Raw genomic sequence first — 17,988 nt, 5'->3', positions numbered from 1 at the left:
TTATTATTACAGACCTCTCCCTGGGTTGAATAAAATAACGTTACCCGTACTTTTAACCTCTTATGCAGTTATTCTTCCCCAGGGAGAACAAAACCCTACTTTCAAGCTAAAATAAAGATCCTGTTTCAGATGCAGCGCCTTTAAACACGCCTTTTATGCAACACATATCCTGGCCCACCCTACGACTTGTAGAATTGAAGTCACGATACACCAAAACCAACCAAACAAAACTCTAGGAAATATCTAGGTGCCAACATGAAGGACAAAGAGGAAATCCATTACTAAATATATATTCATGTAGTCCCGCCAAGCTCCACATACACACAAACGGATGCCTGCTTTTCTTCTGTGCATTTCTACATTCGAACCCAGTCCCCGAGACGGATTCTGGCCCCCATCAGCTGAACAAGCACATCCAGGATAGTAGAACTTTCTAGTTTCACCCCCGGAGGAGTGCTCTGCTCTGCTAATGTGCCTCAACGCTGACCGAAAAGGAGATGATAGTTCACATTTAGATCCTTGGCCTTGCTTCTGAGACTGCTGCCGACAAGCAGTGATGCAGACACCTGGACTGAGACCACCGAGGTATTCCACATAGGCCATTGTACAACATTTAAATGCTAATAACTTACATTCACGACCAGCCTGGCCTGGCCTTGAAGTAGCAACCTCCAGCAGTGGTGAAAGGCTCCAGATCCATTACCAATCACATAAGCCAGCCAGCTCAGTTTGAGAGATTTTTAACCATTTACATACATTTCATCTCTGTTTCTGGGAGAAAGACCCAGGTATTGGAAAGGACCAGTAGTAACATGCAGAGCATGATCTCTCTGTGTTTTGGCTCCCAAACTCCAAAAAGGGGTGAAAGACAAAGGGCGGATAATAGCACACCACCCAGCAATTGGATTAATTATTTGCATCTCTCTCTAAAGGATAGCATGCAATCAGGCTGACCTTGAGACATATGGGCTTACGGGAAGAGTTACATAAACGAGCACAGCTAACGTCAAAGAAAATAGAATTAGACAGAAAGACCTAAGTGAACTTGAACCATGCTATCCTAGCCCTATTCATAACATTCCTCTCCACAACAAAAGGGGCTCAGGAGCATTTGTATTCATAATAAAGCAAAACTCAAAGGCTTCAGCCTACATCCCATTAGTTTTGGTAGACTCATGGGGTTGATGGTAGGGGCTTGATTCTCATTTACTCCATTCCCATATTTGGGGCAGGAAGTGTGGAGGGGGGAAGGGCAAAGGTAGCTTTAGATGACCTTTGCACTCCCCACATTCTGATATGGTGCAAGGGCCTGCCTAGCCCACACCGTAAGTTAGAGCAGCCTCAGGGATGCTCTATCTTTCACTCACCTTCCCATGGCCCATTATGGACTCTGGGTGTAGAGAATGGTCATTGTGTAGTGTGTTGTGGCCATGCCCCTGACATGCCCATTCCACCTCCCATACTGGAGCCTGAGAACAGGGACAGTATTGAGCTCTTATTCCAGCTCTACACCAGCTGGGGAGACCTCCTGCACAGGGGATATCCTCACGGAGCGATTTACATCTACTCAAGGGCTCCTTTACACTGCTAGAGTGACTTACTGTAAGAGAAAATCAGACCCTAGATAAGACAGTAACATAAATATTCAAAGTCAAGTTGATTTGCCCATGCTGCAAAGTGTCTGACGTTGCTTAAAATAATACATATTTAGGGCTTCTGATTTTTGCTTTTAACCAATAAATACTGATAAAACACCCCTGACACAAAACAAGAAAAAATAAAAAATGGGTATTTATCCAGTAAACACCAAACCACCCCCCCCCCACCCTGCAATGATGGTATCTAAGAGTTTATCTACACAGAGCAGGAATACGGACTATGAGGGTGTGATTTTGAAAGCGCCCTAACGTGTTGCACATTAATTGCTCTGAGTAAACCTCGCTGGTGTGCACTAAAGGTTCTCTCGTGTGCTGTAAAGTAGTTCTTTTGGAAGCTTTCAGAGAGAGCACTTATTACAGCATGTACTACTGTAACCAGTAACACATGGATAGGGTAGGAGGTGGAATGGGCATGTCAGGGCCAAGGCCAGAGCACGCTACACGTGACTATTCTCTACTGCCAGGGTCCATAATGGGCCAGGAGAAGCTCAGTGCAAGACAGAGCATTGGTGCAAGATACATTAGAATTGGAAAAGGAACAGAGAAGGGCAACAAAAATGATCAGGGGTATGGAGGAGAGGGCATGGGATGGATAACTCGATAATTGCCTGTTCTGTTCATTCTCTTTTGGAAGACAGGATACTAGGCTAGATGCAACATTGGTCTGACTCAGTATGGCCGTTCTTATGGTCTTATGTGATATACATTGCTTATTACAGTATATACAAAGAGAAAGCCCTAAAAATCCCCAATTTTTGGACATCTACATGAAATTCAAAAATTGTTAAAAATTCCTCGCCAATGCTATTAATAAACCGTGAAAAACAGAAGCCCTAGATATATATTTAAGAGCATGAAGGCAGATGTCCCCAAAGCAGAAATAATACAGTGCCTGTTATCAATCACAATAATACTCCTCCAACTAAGGTTGCCACTTGGGAACGACTGAAAAGAAATTTTGCCGTGTACGCCGCACTCGTATTTGGGATGGATCAGTGTTCACGTCACACCCCCTGTCAGTACCCTGCCCAAACTGAGGAAGCTAATGATCCAACCGGTGGACCAAATTCAGCGATGAATTCCAGTCATGTGTCACCTGAGTAGGTTTGCCAACTTTCTAATTGTACAAAAACAAACACCCAGACCTCACCTGCCCCTCCCCTTCTCTGAGGCCTTGCCCCCACCCCATTCCACCTCCCAGCATTGCTCCCTCTCCCTCACTCACTTTCACCCAGCTGGGGTTGGGGACTGGGAGGGGGGTAAGGGCTCTGGCTGGGGGGTGCAGGCTCTAGGATGGGGCCAGGTATGAGGGGTTTGGGGATCAGGAGGGGCCTCCGAGCTAGGGCAGGGGGTTGGGGTTTGAGGGGGTTGGAGGCTCCAGAAGGGAGTTTGGGTGCAGGAGGGGACTCCGGGCTGGGGCAGGGCTGCAGGAGAGGGTTCGGGGTATGGGATCCCAGCAGCATTTACTGGCAGCTCCCAGGAAGCAGCTGCCAGGTCCTTGCTGCTGCTAGGTATATCAGTGAGGCTCCTCACACTGTGGGTGCGCTCGCGCCTGCAGGTGCTACCACCCCGCAGCTCCCATTGGTCGCGGTTCCCAACCAATGGGAGCTGCTTAGCTGGTACTCAGGGCGTGGGCAGCGCACAGAGCCTCCCATGCCGCCCATGAGCCTAAGGGCCGCAGGGACCTGGTGGCAGCTTCTGGAAGCCACGCAGAGCTAGGGCAGGCAAGGAGTCTGCCTTAGCCTCAGGCCCCTACTGTACCACCAACCAGACTTTTAACGGTCTGGTCAGCAGTGCCGACCAGAGCCACCAGGGTCACTTTTTGCCTGGGCATTCTGGTCAAAAACTAGAGGCCTGGCAACCCAACACTTGAGGCACATTGTGCATACGCTAAGAGAATGACTCTGGGCCTGATCCAGATCTCTTCAGGGACTTCAGTGGGAGTTGAATTCAGACCTATCGCCCAAATCCTCTCATCCACAGAGGACACCTCTGTCTCCTTCCTTCTATCAGAAAACCCAGCTCAGCAATCATCCATTCCCCTGGCTGTGTTATTTCTCCCTTCGGACAGGTGTTCTGTTTGGTTGCCTGCAGCAGCTGACTGTATCAGTGATGAAATGTTGTTGTATGTGGATCATCACTTAACAACAAGGCACCACAGAGACTGGGTTGAACGCCAGCCCCCTGGCTGGAATGCTGACGAGGATGCTGTTACACCGACCTGATCACACACTTCTCAGATAAGACCAGGCAGTGTTGCACTCATTCTGCAATCACTAATTTGTTTGATGATGGTGTATGGTTAGGGATAGGTGGCAGAAGAATGCCTGTGGGGTAAAAAGGAATCCGCTCCTGATACCTTTAAGGTCTTAAACATCCGCATCAGAATTCTAACCTGATTCTTATTTTCATTTGCCCGGGAATAATATTTTGCCAACTGTGATGTTGCACTGGATGGTCTTTTCCTTTCATTTTCAAGAGCAGAAAATGACCCGTAATTAAGTCACATCTGCTATGTACAGAGAAAACAAACAGCTCAATAGTATGGTAAACAAAGTAATGTAAAATGCATTTAATCATACAGCCATTGGTGGTAATTTCAGAGAATTTTTAATCACAGAAACAGTTCTGGAATAAAGCAGCCTAAGCTAATATGTAAACATGATCTTTTTGAAAAATCAGATACACTTGCCTTAAAATATTCTTCCAGTTTCTGATAGTTCCCATAGTTACCGGTTAGGGCCCTGATTCACCAAAACACTTAAGCATGTGCTTAATTTTAAACATGTAAGTAATCCCAATAGTACTATCCCTATTCAGCAGAACATTCAAGGATGTGCTTAAATCCCATTGACTTTAATTGGGTTCAAGCGCATAGTTGAGGGCTTTGCTGAATAGGGAGGGGGCTATTTGTGTGTGTAAGAATGTCCTTAAAGACTTTGCTGAATTTGCTGGGGCCTAGATCAGGGAACGGGGAATTAGAGCTCCTGGGGTGAAGTCCTGCTTCTATTAAAGTCAGGGGTAGTTTTGCAATTGACTTCGATTGGGACAGAATTTCCTCTGAAACCTGATTTATCACTATTTTACTTCAGATTCACATGGATATAACTATGTTTACACCTGCATAAACCCAGTGATGAATCCAGCCTCTTGTCTCCATTCCCAACCTCCACCAGAGTCTTGATGGATGACCTTGGGCAAGCTGCCTACCCTCTCTGTGCCTCTGTTTAGTCATCTGTAAAATGGGAATAATACTACTTGCCTACTTCCCAGGAGGGTTGCTTGTAACTATAATTCAATTAATGTTTGCAGAAGCACTTTGAGATCCTTGGATAAATTACACTTTACACATTTAATCCAGATCATTCTCTCTTAAAGCCTGAATACAAACCGGGAGGAAAGAGAAGAAAGAGGAACACAATAGCTGTTATATGCATACGTATAAGTCATAAATGGAGACATGGTTGTATTTATTTGACTTGGCAATATTTAGGACACTTTGCAGTACTAAACCAAACAAACTGATATGAGGAAAGTAACAGACACAGAAGAAATAGACAGGCATTATATTCTTATTCAGATTGCCTTTCTCCCAGAGTTGCTGCTATGTTTAATAATCAGACCTACTCTACACAAGCTAAATTCTTTGTAATTGCCTAAAGGATTCCAAGAACAAATTGCATGCAAGAGAAACAAAACCATGTTATGTGTAGGACTCTGCATTATGATGTTGTCAAAGAATAAGAACTTTCAAAGAGTAAAAACTTTCAAAGAAATAGAGGTGAAGATTCTGGCACTTGATCTGCACTCAGTTAATTCTATTTCATTCCTCATTTCTTCCAAAAGGTAAATTGTGTTTTCTTTTCCCTTGACATAAAGTCTGACAGCAGAGCAGCCGGGACACTATGGAGAAGATATGGACATGATGATGTACACCTATGATCATTACATCCGGGGAGCAACTACTACCTTCTCTGCTGTGGACAGGTTTGCTTTTTGCTTTGTGTTGTTATTGGAAGTGGGAGAAAAAGTGGGTATTTTCCCCGCTCCTCCCCATCTGGAATATAGGGTTGCCATACTGGATCAAACAATGGTCCATCAAATGCACTATCCCTCATCTGGGGAAGTCCATCATGCACCTGGCTAATTGTTATGGGCTGTACATAGGGGAGGGGAGGAATACCTTCCTGTCCTCAGTGGTGATCATCTTAGCTGAGATTTGATTAGTAGGCACAACTACAAGCATTATTAGCAGTGGGCCTCAGCCAAGAAGTTCACATGTGGATCTGCGCTCCCCCAGGTTTACTGGTGTTTGGATCTAGAGTTTTGGCTCTTGCCTAGCTCCGGATACTGTTGTTTATAAAATTATCCAGATCTTTAAAATTCCAGCTTGACTATCCCATACCCCTGGAAGGACAGAGGTGCTCATTTCAGCCCACCCTTCATGAAGGCTACTGGGGAGCCAGCAGGTGTGTAGGGCGCTTGGTGTTTCCCTCAGGCCACACAGGACTGCCAAATGCTGCGCGCTGTGTCTGGAGACACATCTACTGCTCCTTCTGCTCATTTGCATGCTCAGTGTGTGCGCGCCACACTGCATCAGCCGCAGGTGACCCACATCAGATGTATGCTGCTTCCTGACAAATTAGAAGCCAGGCTTTTACGGTTCCAGAAATGAAGGATACAATGCCCTCAATCCCCTGTTACGCTGGCGTCAATTGCCATAGCCACAGAGCCCCTGAAGACTGCATTTTGCCATCTTTAGCTTGATTAAGGTAGACAGTTGCTAGGTGCTATCATTGGGGGTACAAGGAAAAGAGGACTGGAACTCCTCTTCCACTCCCAACCCCGCCATAACAGTAGATATATCCCCCCTGAAGCCTCACAGCAGTCCTAATATCACACCTCCCCCGCTTTTATATATGGTGATTGTATGATTATTTTCTCTGACCCATTGAGTAGAGCCTAGTGCTGGTGACTGGCTGCTGGTTGGAACTCCTTTAAGCAGAGTACCAACAGGAACAGATCATTGGTCTGACCCGGTACAGTAATTTCCATATTCTTATAGACATGACTTCAGATTATTCCCCATGCCTGAAACCAATTCTTATAATTTACAGTCATGTAAAAGGGACTAAAATGCCTGTGTTTGTAGACATTCAGGGAACTTACATTAACAATTGAGGGTATTTCAATTGCATGTTTTTCAATATGCAAAGAGCTACACTATATGTTCAATCTAAAATTGTTTTCTTTCATCTAAAATAAAAGTAACAGAAAGGAACAAAAATAAAGTCTTCATGAGAGAAGACAGACAGTATGTGCATCTCCCCTGTTCAGGGTGATGCATAAATACACAAAAAGAAAAGGAATACTTGTGGCACCTTAGAGACTAACCAATTTATTTGAGCATAAGCTTTCGTGAGCTACAGCTCACTTCATCGGATGCATACTGTGGAAAATACAGAAGATGTTTTTATACTCACAAACCATGAAAAAATGGGTGTTTATCACTACAAAAGATTTTTATGGCTGACTTAAAACAACGCTTCCTCAGCTCTCGTCCCCTAACGCCCCTACTCTACTTGCGCTATTTTGATGACATCTTCATCATCTGGACCCATGGAAAAGAAGCCCTTGAGGAATTCCACCATGATTTCAACAATTTCCATCCCACCATCAACCTCAGCCTGGTCCAGTCCACACAAGAGATCCACTTCCTGGACACTACAGTGCTAATAAACAATGGTCACACAAACACCACCCTATACCGGAAACCTACTGACCGCTATTCCTACCTACATGCCTCCAGCTTTCACCCTGACCACACCACACGATCCATTGTCTACAGCCAAGCTCTGCGATACAGCCACATTTGCTCCAACCCCCCCGACAGAGACAAACACCTACAAGATCTCTATCAAGCATTCTTACAACTACAATACCCACCTGTGGAAGTGAAGAAACAGATCGATAGAGCCAGTAGAGTTCCCAGAAGTCAACTACTACAGGACAGGCCTAATAAAGAAAATAACAGAACGCCACTAGCCGTCACCTTCAGCCCCCAACTAAAACCCCTCCAACGCATTATCAAGGATCTACAACCTATCCTGAAGGATGACCCAACACTCTCTCAAATCTTGGGAGACAGGCCAGTCCTTGCCTACAGACAGCCCCCCAACCTGAAGCGAATACTCACCAACAACCACATACCACACAACAGAACCACTAACCCAGGAACCTATCCTTGCAACAAAGCCCATTGCCAACTGTGCCCACATATCTATTCAGGGGACGCCATCACAGGGCCTAATAACATCAGCCACAGTATCAGAGGCTCGTTCACCCGCACATCTACCAATGTGATATATGCCATCATGTGCCAGCAATGCCCCTCTGCCATGTACATTGGTCAAACTGGACAGTCTCTACATAAAAGAATAAATGGACACAAATCAGATGTCAAGAATTATAACATTCATAAACCAGTTGGAGAACACTTCAATCTCTCTGGTCACGCGATTACAGACATGAAAGTTACGATATTACAACAGAATAACTTCAAAACCAGACTCCAGCGAGAGACTGTTGAATTGGAATTCATTTGCAAATTGAATACAATTAACTTAGGATTGAATAGAGACTGGGAGTGGCTAAGTCATTATGCAAGGTAACCTATTTCCCCTTGTTTTTTCCTACCCCGCCCCATTCCTCGGATGTTCTTGTTAAACCCTGGATTTGTGCTAGAAATGGCCCACCTTGATTATCATACACATTGTAAGGAGAGTGATCACTTTAGATAAGCTATTACCAGCAGGAGAGTGGGGTGGGGGGAGAGAAAACATTTTGTATAGATAAACACCCATTTTTTCATGGTTTGTGTGTATAAAAACATCTTCTGTATTTTTCACAGTATGCATCCGATGAAGTGAGCTGTAGCTCACAAAAGCTTATGCTCAAATAAATTGGTTAGTCTCTAAGGTGCCACAAGTCCTCCTTTTCTTTTTGCAAATACAGACTAACACGGCTGTTACTCTGAAACCTATAAATACACAAGTTATGCACACAGGGAGAGTTCTTAGTAATTGCAGAATATAGGAAGCAAAGGCACAACATCATAGCTACATACACAATCATAATGTGACTGAATAGCACCATCCCTTCAATAACTTAAACGTGGATTGGGCCAAACACTGGTGAATATTCTGTACTGTAGATCAAGCTGGTTCATTAGTGTAAGGACCCATTCACAAACAGCTTGATGAATCAGAAGCTGGGTTTCAGGCAGAAGGACACACAGAAAAGGGAAACCCTATTAATCTACTGGGGAATTGGAAGGGGGACTGTAGAACCCACGGTGTTTCATAAGGCCCAATATGGAGTGGTTTAAAATAGAGAATTTTACCTATAATGGGCCTGATTCTTCCACCCCTTTGACACAACGTAAATGCAGAATAACTTCACTGAAATCAGCAGCGACACCGATATAAAACATAGGGTAAGTGAGCAGCTTGAAGCATGCTGCAAGTCAGGCACAGAGAATTAAGGTTAATGAAATATAACACTGATTCCTTTCCAGAGAATGAGTTAATTACTTTGTATCAATCATGCCAGACCCTTATTTACCATTAGCATTCGTTACCACCTTATGAGCAGGGCTCTATGTACAGTGAGATTATACTGGCATGCAAATGGATATCATTGGTCTGTTTTTGAAGTTGCTGCATTATTGTGCTCCAAAGTCTCCACCTTAAACTAAATTATCTCTCTAGCCATCATGGTTGCAGAGATAACCTTCAAAATGTGAACCTAATGTAGAAAAATGCAGCGCCCAATTTGTAGACAGTCTGAAAAAATAGGCCTGAGAAGTGTGAACAGCCCCCATTAATCCAATAGGGGTGTTGACTCAATTATAATGAGGTCAAATTACAGGGCAACACTGTTAACTATTTCACTGCTGGCTATTTTAGCCGCGACACCAAGCCAATTTGCTAACCCACCATTATGGCCTGGGATACCATTGCAGATACTGAGTTGGGGTGTACTGAGGCAGCCAGTTGTTGCCAAGAGTGGCTGGAGAGAGGCAAATTAGGAGTTCACCTGACAAGGAGGGAAAGAAGAGATGCCTTGGCCACAGTGACCGTCCTAGCTCCCTGGCAGCATACCAGGGAGTCCCCCTGGCCAAGGTTGTCAGTACGATGCCATGGGAGTCGTGGCTTTGCAGAAATAATAATAAATTCCCAGGCTTTTACAGTCCCAGAAATGATAGTTTCTGACAAAATTGCCTGGGGCTGATGATTGCTTACTGGCAACCTTGTAGCAGAAACTATTCCTACCAGAAGCAGGAGTAACCGACGCAAGAGACAGGCAGTTGGATCAGAGGTGCCTCGCTCCCTTGTGGTAGAGAAGAGACCAGACTCCCAGGTCATGGCTACACTAGGTTTTTCCCCTTAGCATTTCCCACTGCACTATCCCCATTGATAGTAGCAGTGGGAGCACTAGTGTAGACAAGGAGCTGGCTGCTGGTTTGAACACCTTTGAGCAGGGTTCGATAACACGGTGCTTACAATGCCAGCTATACCCAGGAGCCCCACCATCCCTATCACTGGTGGAGCTGAACCTATGATAGCCGCAGTTGGGGATTTTAGAGAAGAAAAGGCTAATGCAACCCAGCCTGGGAATCTTTAGGGAGGCTGCTGGACACCGACAGACCTTGCTGTTTTTTCCAGCTCTCTAGTTGCCAGAATGACTAACCCAGGCTGTTCTGCCCAAGTGCCACCAGTCCAGGTCTCCCTAAAGCCTGGTTTGGAATCTGCAGTCGCGGAGTGGGCCATGAATTTACTGTACATGTCAAAATGCACGGTGCACACCCTCCTCTGCAACCCTTTGCCGCTCCAGCCCCTGTGGGGACCCAGCAGGTTTTGGCAGTGCAAGTGGTAGGACACAAACGTCATGCCCAGCCACACGCCTTACACGAAGTTCAATAATTTGGTATACAGAGATTTTTGTCATCTGTTCTTCTATGTCTTTGCTTGAGTGAACTGAATAGTGAGAAATCTCTTAACTGCTATGAGAATCATCATTAAAGCCCATTGGCATTCAGCTACCTGTGCGGTAAGTGCAATAGAAATGCCTAGGGAGACCCTGACTACTAGGGTGACCAGACGGCACGTGTGAAAAATCAGGACAGGGGGTGGGGGGTAATAGACACCTATATAAGACAAAGCCCAAATATCGGGACCGTCCCTAAAAAATAGGGACATCTGGTCACCCTACTGACTACCCAGATAGATTAGCTAAACCATCAGGTGTTTTAGGCTCCCAATTAGGTTTCGTATAACAACAAGAAATCAAATCTATTAGGATTAGAAATAGTGTAAATTTTTAATTTAATTGGAAACAAGTATTTGGGTTTCCTCAGATAACAACAGAACTAGGTACATGAGAACCAAAGTGAAAGTGACCGGCAAAGCTTTGCTTCCTAATTAACGGTATGTCTACACTGCAAAAATAGGTCAGTGTGTTCTTAACTCAGGTTAAGACACAGAAGCTCAGCTTTAACTCAGGTCAGAGGAGCCTGGGATTGAATTTGAGGGGCTGATTTGAGTTAGAAGCCAAGTTGCTATGTCCTGACAGCTACTTTAACCTGAAAAGAAAAGGAGGACTTGTGGCACCTTAGAGACTGAAAAATTTATTTGAGCATAGGCTTTCGTGAGCTACAGCTCACTTCATCTCATGAAAGCTTATGCTCAAATAAATTTGTTAGTCTCTAAGTTGCCACAAGTCCTCCTGTTCTTTTTGCGGATATAGACGAACATGGCTGCGCCTCTGAAACCTAACTTTAACCTGAGTTAGCTAACCTGAGCCAAGAACACACCTATTTTTTTTGGCAAGGTATACATACCCTAAGAGAAATGCAAAAGATTAAACAAACAGCACAAAGGGTACAAAGTAAGCCCAGAATCATAGGCACCAATTCCATGGGTGCTCTGGGGCTGGAGCACCCATGGGGAAAAATAGTGAGTGCTCAGCACCCACCAGCCACCCATTGATCAACTGTTTGGCGGTGGGCAGGGGGCGCTGGGGGTAGGGGACGGAGCACCCACCCAGAAAAATGAAAGTTGGCACCTGTACCCTGAATAGTCCCGAAAAGTTGAATAGGGCTTAAAATTAAATTTGTTTAATGGTCTGATGGATTGAGATCTAAATTAATGTTTCAAAACTCTTTCTGGTTTAATATCATAGACAGTGTTATTAATACAGGAAGTAAAGAACATTTCTTTTAGACATGCTTGATTTTTATCTTAACAGTGTTCTTTTAATGGCAAAGGTACTGGATCTGAGCTTTTGAGCTTAGAGCCTCCATTCCAACAGGGGCGAGTTTAATAGATCCTAATTTTGAGCTGTAAAACCTTGTTGAAGCATGACGTATCTGTATCTCTGGGTATCCACGCGACCAAAGGAGTAACACATTTGTGATCAGCATGCATGTACCCACAGGTGATGATTTCTTAAACTGAATCTAAAAATAAGTTTGGCGTTGTATTAGCCCTTGGTGACATATGTGTCAGCAAACAGTCAAAACTAGCTAGGCAAGCAAAAATCTAAAAAAAAAAAAAAAGATTAAACCCTGCTGGTTAATGTGAGAGACACACTGTTCTAAATTATATTCTGTTAAAATGAGGAAAAACTACCATAATAATATGTACAGTAAATTAAAACTGAACTGAAAGGACTTTTACTTATAGAGAGTCCAGGGGGACAAAATTTTTCTCTCATGTCCCTCCAGTATAAGTCAAGAGTAATTCAGCTGAAGTCAATCGAGTCACATCCCAGCAAATGTGAGATCAGTATCTGTCTTCCATTCGCTACAGCGCCTCCTATCCTTCATGAGTGCACAGCGGCATGCGCCGTTTGGGGTTGCCGGCAGAAGACAAAGACTGTGCATGGATCTGGGAAGGAAATCTCCCCTTTGCCTGGACCAGCTCTCACAATGTTACCAACCCGGCATTCAGACTCAAGCTCAGACAATTAGCTGTAGCAGAGCTTCTGGAAACCTCCAAACTTTGGAGAGCCACTCATTACTAATTTAAATCACAATTGCCATCTGCCAATATTTTACTCTACGTCTGAATTCTTTAGTTACCCAGTACCGTATGACAGCTGAAGACGACCAACCCATTTCATGTACCACAATTTACAGAGCAACTCATCACCTGAGCACTCACTTTTGATCATAACCAGCCTGGCTTTTCTCCTCTAGTCACTGGTTTGAAGCTTACTGGAGGTAGATCATGATTAAAAGTCATTATCTTCTGATGGGTAATTCAGTGGCCTTATGCTCTTAAGTTTGTCAGGGGGCAGGGCAGGGCATTATCAATCTTTTGAAATATTCAGCTGCCTTCCGTAATGTAACCGCACAGCAGGGAACACTTGGAGGAAGGCTGATTGGGCTCGTGGCTGACAGACAGAGTTTGCTAGCTGGAGGCACCTTTAGTGCAAAGTTGTTCTCATTTGTATAATTTTATCCTCTGCGGTTGCCCTCACCTCATTAATGTCTATCTTTTGTCTCTCTTCCCCCGCAGGGATCGTCAGTGGAAGTTCATCATCTGCAGGATGACAGCCTTTGACTGTCAATTTCAAAACCTTTAGACATATTGATGATACCAAACTTGGGGAGGCTGGGGTGGGTGGGAAAGGGGCAATTAAACTCACAAAGAGAGCATCAAGCAGCACCAGCTGGCTGCTGATGTTACAGTTCTTCTCCTTTGCCTGTGGAGCTGTTAACTGCCGTACCAACCCACGGCACCTTTTAGTCTAGTAACATGATTGCAGCTGCAACCTCAGAGGACGCCCTTGAACGTTATGTGTAGCTGCATCTCACAGCTAAAATGCTTATGATATACACACATTTTATTAGCAGTTATTTCTTTTTGTATTTAGCCACTTCGCACATGCGCAACATTATTTTGCGTAGCACCTTTGTGTCAGATGCCTCCCATCCCCAAACCACTGCACACAAGGTTAAAATACAGTAGAAGCTCTTCCGTGTGCACTTCATTACTTTTTCACACCTTCTAGTTGGCACACAAACCCCAGTGGTCTCTCCCCACCTCTCAGCGTTTAATAACGGAGACTGTGCTGTAGAGAGATTTCACATTGCAAGGATCTTGGCATTGTCCATATTGGGGATTTGCTCCAATTCCAGCCATTGGTATAACTGCACTAGTGAAACTCCCTTGTGTGGACAGGCAAAGTCACTATTTGCATTAGAAGAATTTAGCCCTGTTTGAAATCAGAGTAAGCTCCATCAGTGCAAATAGCAACTTTATCTGTTTGTATTAGGAGCCTGAATCTCCTTTAGACTTAGGGTATACCTACACTTTAAGCTGGGGCTGTGAGTCCCAGCTTGAGAAAACATACCTGTGCTAGCTCTGATCCAGGTAGTTGGCTAAAAATAGAGTGTAGCAGCAGCAGTGCAGGCCACCGGAGGGTCAGAATCCCGGATGTTCCTAGTCACATCAGAGTCCATGCTGCCATGTCTTCTAGATTGGCCATGCTCCCTAGATTAAAGCTGGTGTGAGCGTGTCCACACGAGCACCAGTCACAACCTCCAAGTGCAGTGCAGACATAGCCTCAGAGCGATGTTTGGAAATGTTCATTTTCAAATGTATGTTCTCCCTTCTCCATGTAATTGGCAGTCCATGAGCCTACCAGATTTCAAGAGTGTCACTCAAAAGGACACTTGTGCAGTTGCAGTCCAGACAGACGACTTTCTGATGACTTCTGCCAGAAAGGTCAAATATGGGATTTTTCACACTCAGAGACATTTAGGGCTTGAGCCTTTGGCAATTGAAATCAATGACAAAGTCCCCACCATCTTCAGTGGCACATGATCAGGCCCATAATGAAGACGTGCACCAAACTCAAGATTCTAAGATCAAGAGAAACACGGACATGAATGGAGTCAATCATTCAGTTACCCCATCCCAAGCAGCTCTCTTGTACTAGGTATCTACTAGCATACTATGAAATGTTATCATTAAAACACTTGTCAAATAAATGAATTAAGTACATTTTGCAATGTGGTAGCCTGGGTTATTCTTTTTTAACCTGCTTGTCCACTTAACTCACTAATCTGCAAAAAACCCAATCACTCACAGAGTGCATCACTGTAATTAGTGAGGTGCTGTTCTAGTCAGTTACTAGGCCAAATAAATAAGTAACAAAAAGAAAGAGAAATTTGAGAGGCACAGGAAAGGGAGAGAAGATTTTAGGTGACATTGGAGGAGATGGAGAGTTGATGAAGCAGAGTGTAACAACAGGCACTGCAGAGGAAAAGGCTATCGCTAGAGTAGTGATGGAAAAGGATATGGAGTTAAATCAAACTCATAGAATTCTTGGTCCTCTACAGGAAGATCTCTCCTTGAGAGACACCTGTTCTTCTCATTTATGTCAGCCCTCCTTCTGGCCACCTTTGTCTGTTTAGATTATAAGTTCTTTGAGGCAGTGACTGCCTCTTACTATCTCTACATATAGCACCTAGCATAATTAGGTCCTGATCTTGTGGCCCCTTCTTAAGTATTTCTGTAGTACAAATCATCATCTCAATCTCCTATAGCTGTCAATAGTTACAGACATTTTAAATGGACATGAGCATCATAAATCTGCAGATAAAAGCTTTGCAGAACCCAGTGCAAATAGTAAAATGAACCACTGTGCTGCATATAATACCTAGCTCTCATATAGTGCTTTTCATCAGTAGATCTCAGTGATGGGGTACCCACCCAACACAAGGCCTGGAGGAGTTGAAGTGGCTGGGCAGGCCAATTAATGGCCCAGGCTGCACCTGAAGGAGACAGGGAACAGGCCATTAATTAGAAATGAGCTCAGCTGGGCAGGAACAGGAGGGGCCTGTATAAAGCCCAGGAGTTGTGAGCAGCAAGGGGGTTGCAAGGAAGGGGTGTATAGTATAGGTGTTGGCTGCTTGTTATAGGGTCCCTGGGCTAGAGCCCGTGTTCCCTACCAGCCACTGGGAAGTGATGCAGGGCATTGGAGTGGATAGCTGGTCTGGAAGGTCTTTGACTTGTCCAGATAGGGGGGGCTTTAGTGACCTGGCTGGAGAGCCAAGTCACAAGCAGGAAGCTGCAGCTCTGGGAGGGATGGGGGCTGCAGGGTGAAAGAGATCCTATTGGGATCCAGGTAGAGATACTGCTAGAGGAGGGCAATGCCTGGCTGGAGCTAATCCTCAGAGCTGTCAGGAGGAGGTGCCATGTATGATAAGTGGATCCCATGACAATCTCAAAGCACTTTGAGAGAGGATGTTGAAATCATTATTCCTATTTTACAGATAGGGGAAGTGAGGCCCAAGACTCCTGAGTCATAGTTCAGTGCCCCACCTCCTAGGCCATATTCTCCTTTCTTTTTAAAAGCTTCTAGCCTGCCTCATGGGACTGACCTCACTCTACGCTCCTGCCAGCTCCCTCTGTTTGTCTAGCATTTGGCTTCTCTTGGTCACTTTGTGCAATGGCCCCCGAAGCCTTCTCTGCTGGAGTGCTTGCAGGTTTAGGACAGCCTAAAGCTATTCAAAAAGATATTGATCCTGATTTGATGCTGCCTTGGAACTTGTGCAATCAGTTACACGAGTGCAAAATGAGGTTAAAACACTGGCCGTGCAGTCTGGCTAGTCCCAGCTGCTGGAATTACCCCTTGGGGCCATGGTCACCCAGGTGTAAGACAGAGCATCCTAAGGCTGAGCTGTTTGTCAGGTTAAGGCTGCTTTTGCTTCCTGCCCGGGTCTTGTGCTGAAAGCAGCATGGTTACACCCAGGAATGGAGCTTGTAAAACACTCTGGGGTTCTTTGGGATCAAAGGTGCTATGCAAATTAATGAACGAGGGAGGCTTAGAGCTTGTCTACATGGCACTGCAGAGCAAGCTAGAGGGGTATGATTTCTAGAGCACTCTGACATGTTGTGTCCTAACTGCCCCAGGTAGAGCCAGCTGGTGCACTCTGACAGGTGCCCAGTTCACAGTGATGTTGTCATATGTCAAACAGGGCTATGTTAGTGTGCAGTGGTGCCTTTTTAAAGAAGGCCAGCACGCTCCACAAGGGGCAGTTAGAGTGCAACAAAAGTCACACCTCCCTAGTTCTCATTGCTGTGTGAAGTAGACAAGCCCTTAGTCAGGGATCTTGGTTCTAGTGCCATCTCCACCGCTAACTTTACAGTGTGATCTTGGACAAGTTACTTTAACGTCTCTGTTACAGCTGTTTGGAAATTTTCCAGAGAAACAGGGTTTCTGATTTGTCAAACCCAAACTGTTTTGTGGAGATGAATCAGGTTTGACAAACTTCTGACAAATCACAGGCAAGTGTCTGTTGCAAAAATCTGTCCAGTTTCCTGCCAGTTCATCTAGCGAGCTGCTAGAAAGCCTAGGCGTCATAGGGCTGCACACTGCCCTGGAACTGGGACCCCCCATGGCGCCCCACCTGAGACCATGTAAGTTCTGGCAGTTGCTGACTGAAACTGATATGATTCTTTTCGGCTTCAGGGCTGCTTTTCCATGGTGGGCAGCAGTGAAACTGAGAAGAATCATGCCGATATCAGTCAGCAGCTGCCAGGGTCTGGGGAGCATATTCTGTTTTGGGAACACCCTGTGCTGATGTTTCCACAACAAACATTTTAGAGAATTTCTAGTTCATGCAGAATTTTGATACATTTGGTTTTGTTCTGAATAAGAATGAAAATAGGTTTCAGAATGTCAATTTCCTGTGAACCAGAAGTTCTGCGTTTTCATTTCTGCTTTTCATTTACCCCTGCTACAAAATGGGGATAGTCAGACTTAGGTGTCCTACCTCAAGAGGCCTGTGAGAGGAATATTTACATATCTATAAAACATATGGATGGATGGTGTTACCAATATGCAACTATTGCGTCACCACTTACTTTGATGCCTTGCAGTAGCGGGGGAGAGGCAAAGTCATTGGTGGGAGAAAAATTCCACAGGAAAACTAAGATACAATCTCTTATTATTACTTCTGCACAGGTTGTTTTCTTCTGTTTCTTGCTAGGGCAGTGCTACAGACTGCTGATGACTACAGCAGTGCATGAGGCACTGCCAAGGCTCTTCCTAGCCAGACTTCCTGGGGCAACTGATAAATTCTGAACACTGTCACACATTCCTCAGGGAAGGGAGAAATGCTTTAAAAATGCTAGGAACCAGCAGAGATTCCTCCCCTGAAGTCTCACATAGCCAGGTTTTGTTCACAAGCCAAATGCATATTCAGCTTCTCTGAAAGCCCAGCTGGCCCCATGTAACTGGGGGCCCTGTGTTT

The 17,988-nt window shown here is 44.8% G+C and overlaps 1 protein-coding gene across 1 annotated transcript in view; it reads left to right on the top strand.

Annotated features, from left to right (window-relative positions):
• The window catches only part of DPT (dermatopontin), a 32,226-nt gene extending 17,487 nt beyond the window's left edge, over positions 1–14,739 (top strand). Inside the window, exons 3-4 of the mRNA XM_084625379.1 lie at positions 5,538–5,645; positions 13,241–14,739. Of these exons, the coding sequence (XP_084481505.1) occupies positions 5,538–5,645; positions 13,241–13,307 (175 nt within the window). The 3' untranslated portion in view covers positions 13,308–14,739. The remainder of the gene's footprint in view (positions 1–5,537; positions 5,646–13,240) is intronic.
• Positions 14,740–17,988: the final 3,249 nt, after the last annotated feature.

This window comes from Lepidochelys olivacea (genome assembly GCF_965140295.1).
Source record: "Lepidochelys olivacea isolate rLepOli2 genome assembly, chromosome: 1".
NCBI lineage: Eukaryota > Metazoa > Chordata > Testudines > Cheloniidae > Lepidochelys > Lepidochelys olivacea.
This window is presented reverse-complemented; position numbering and strand designations above follow the sequence as displayed.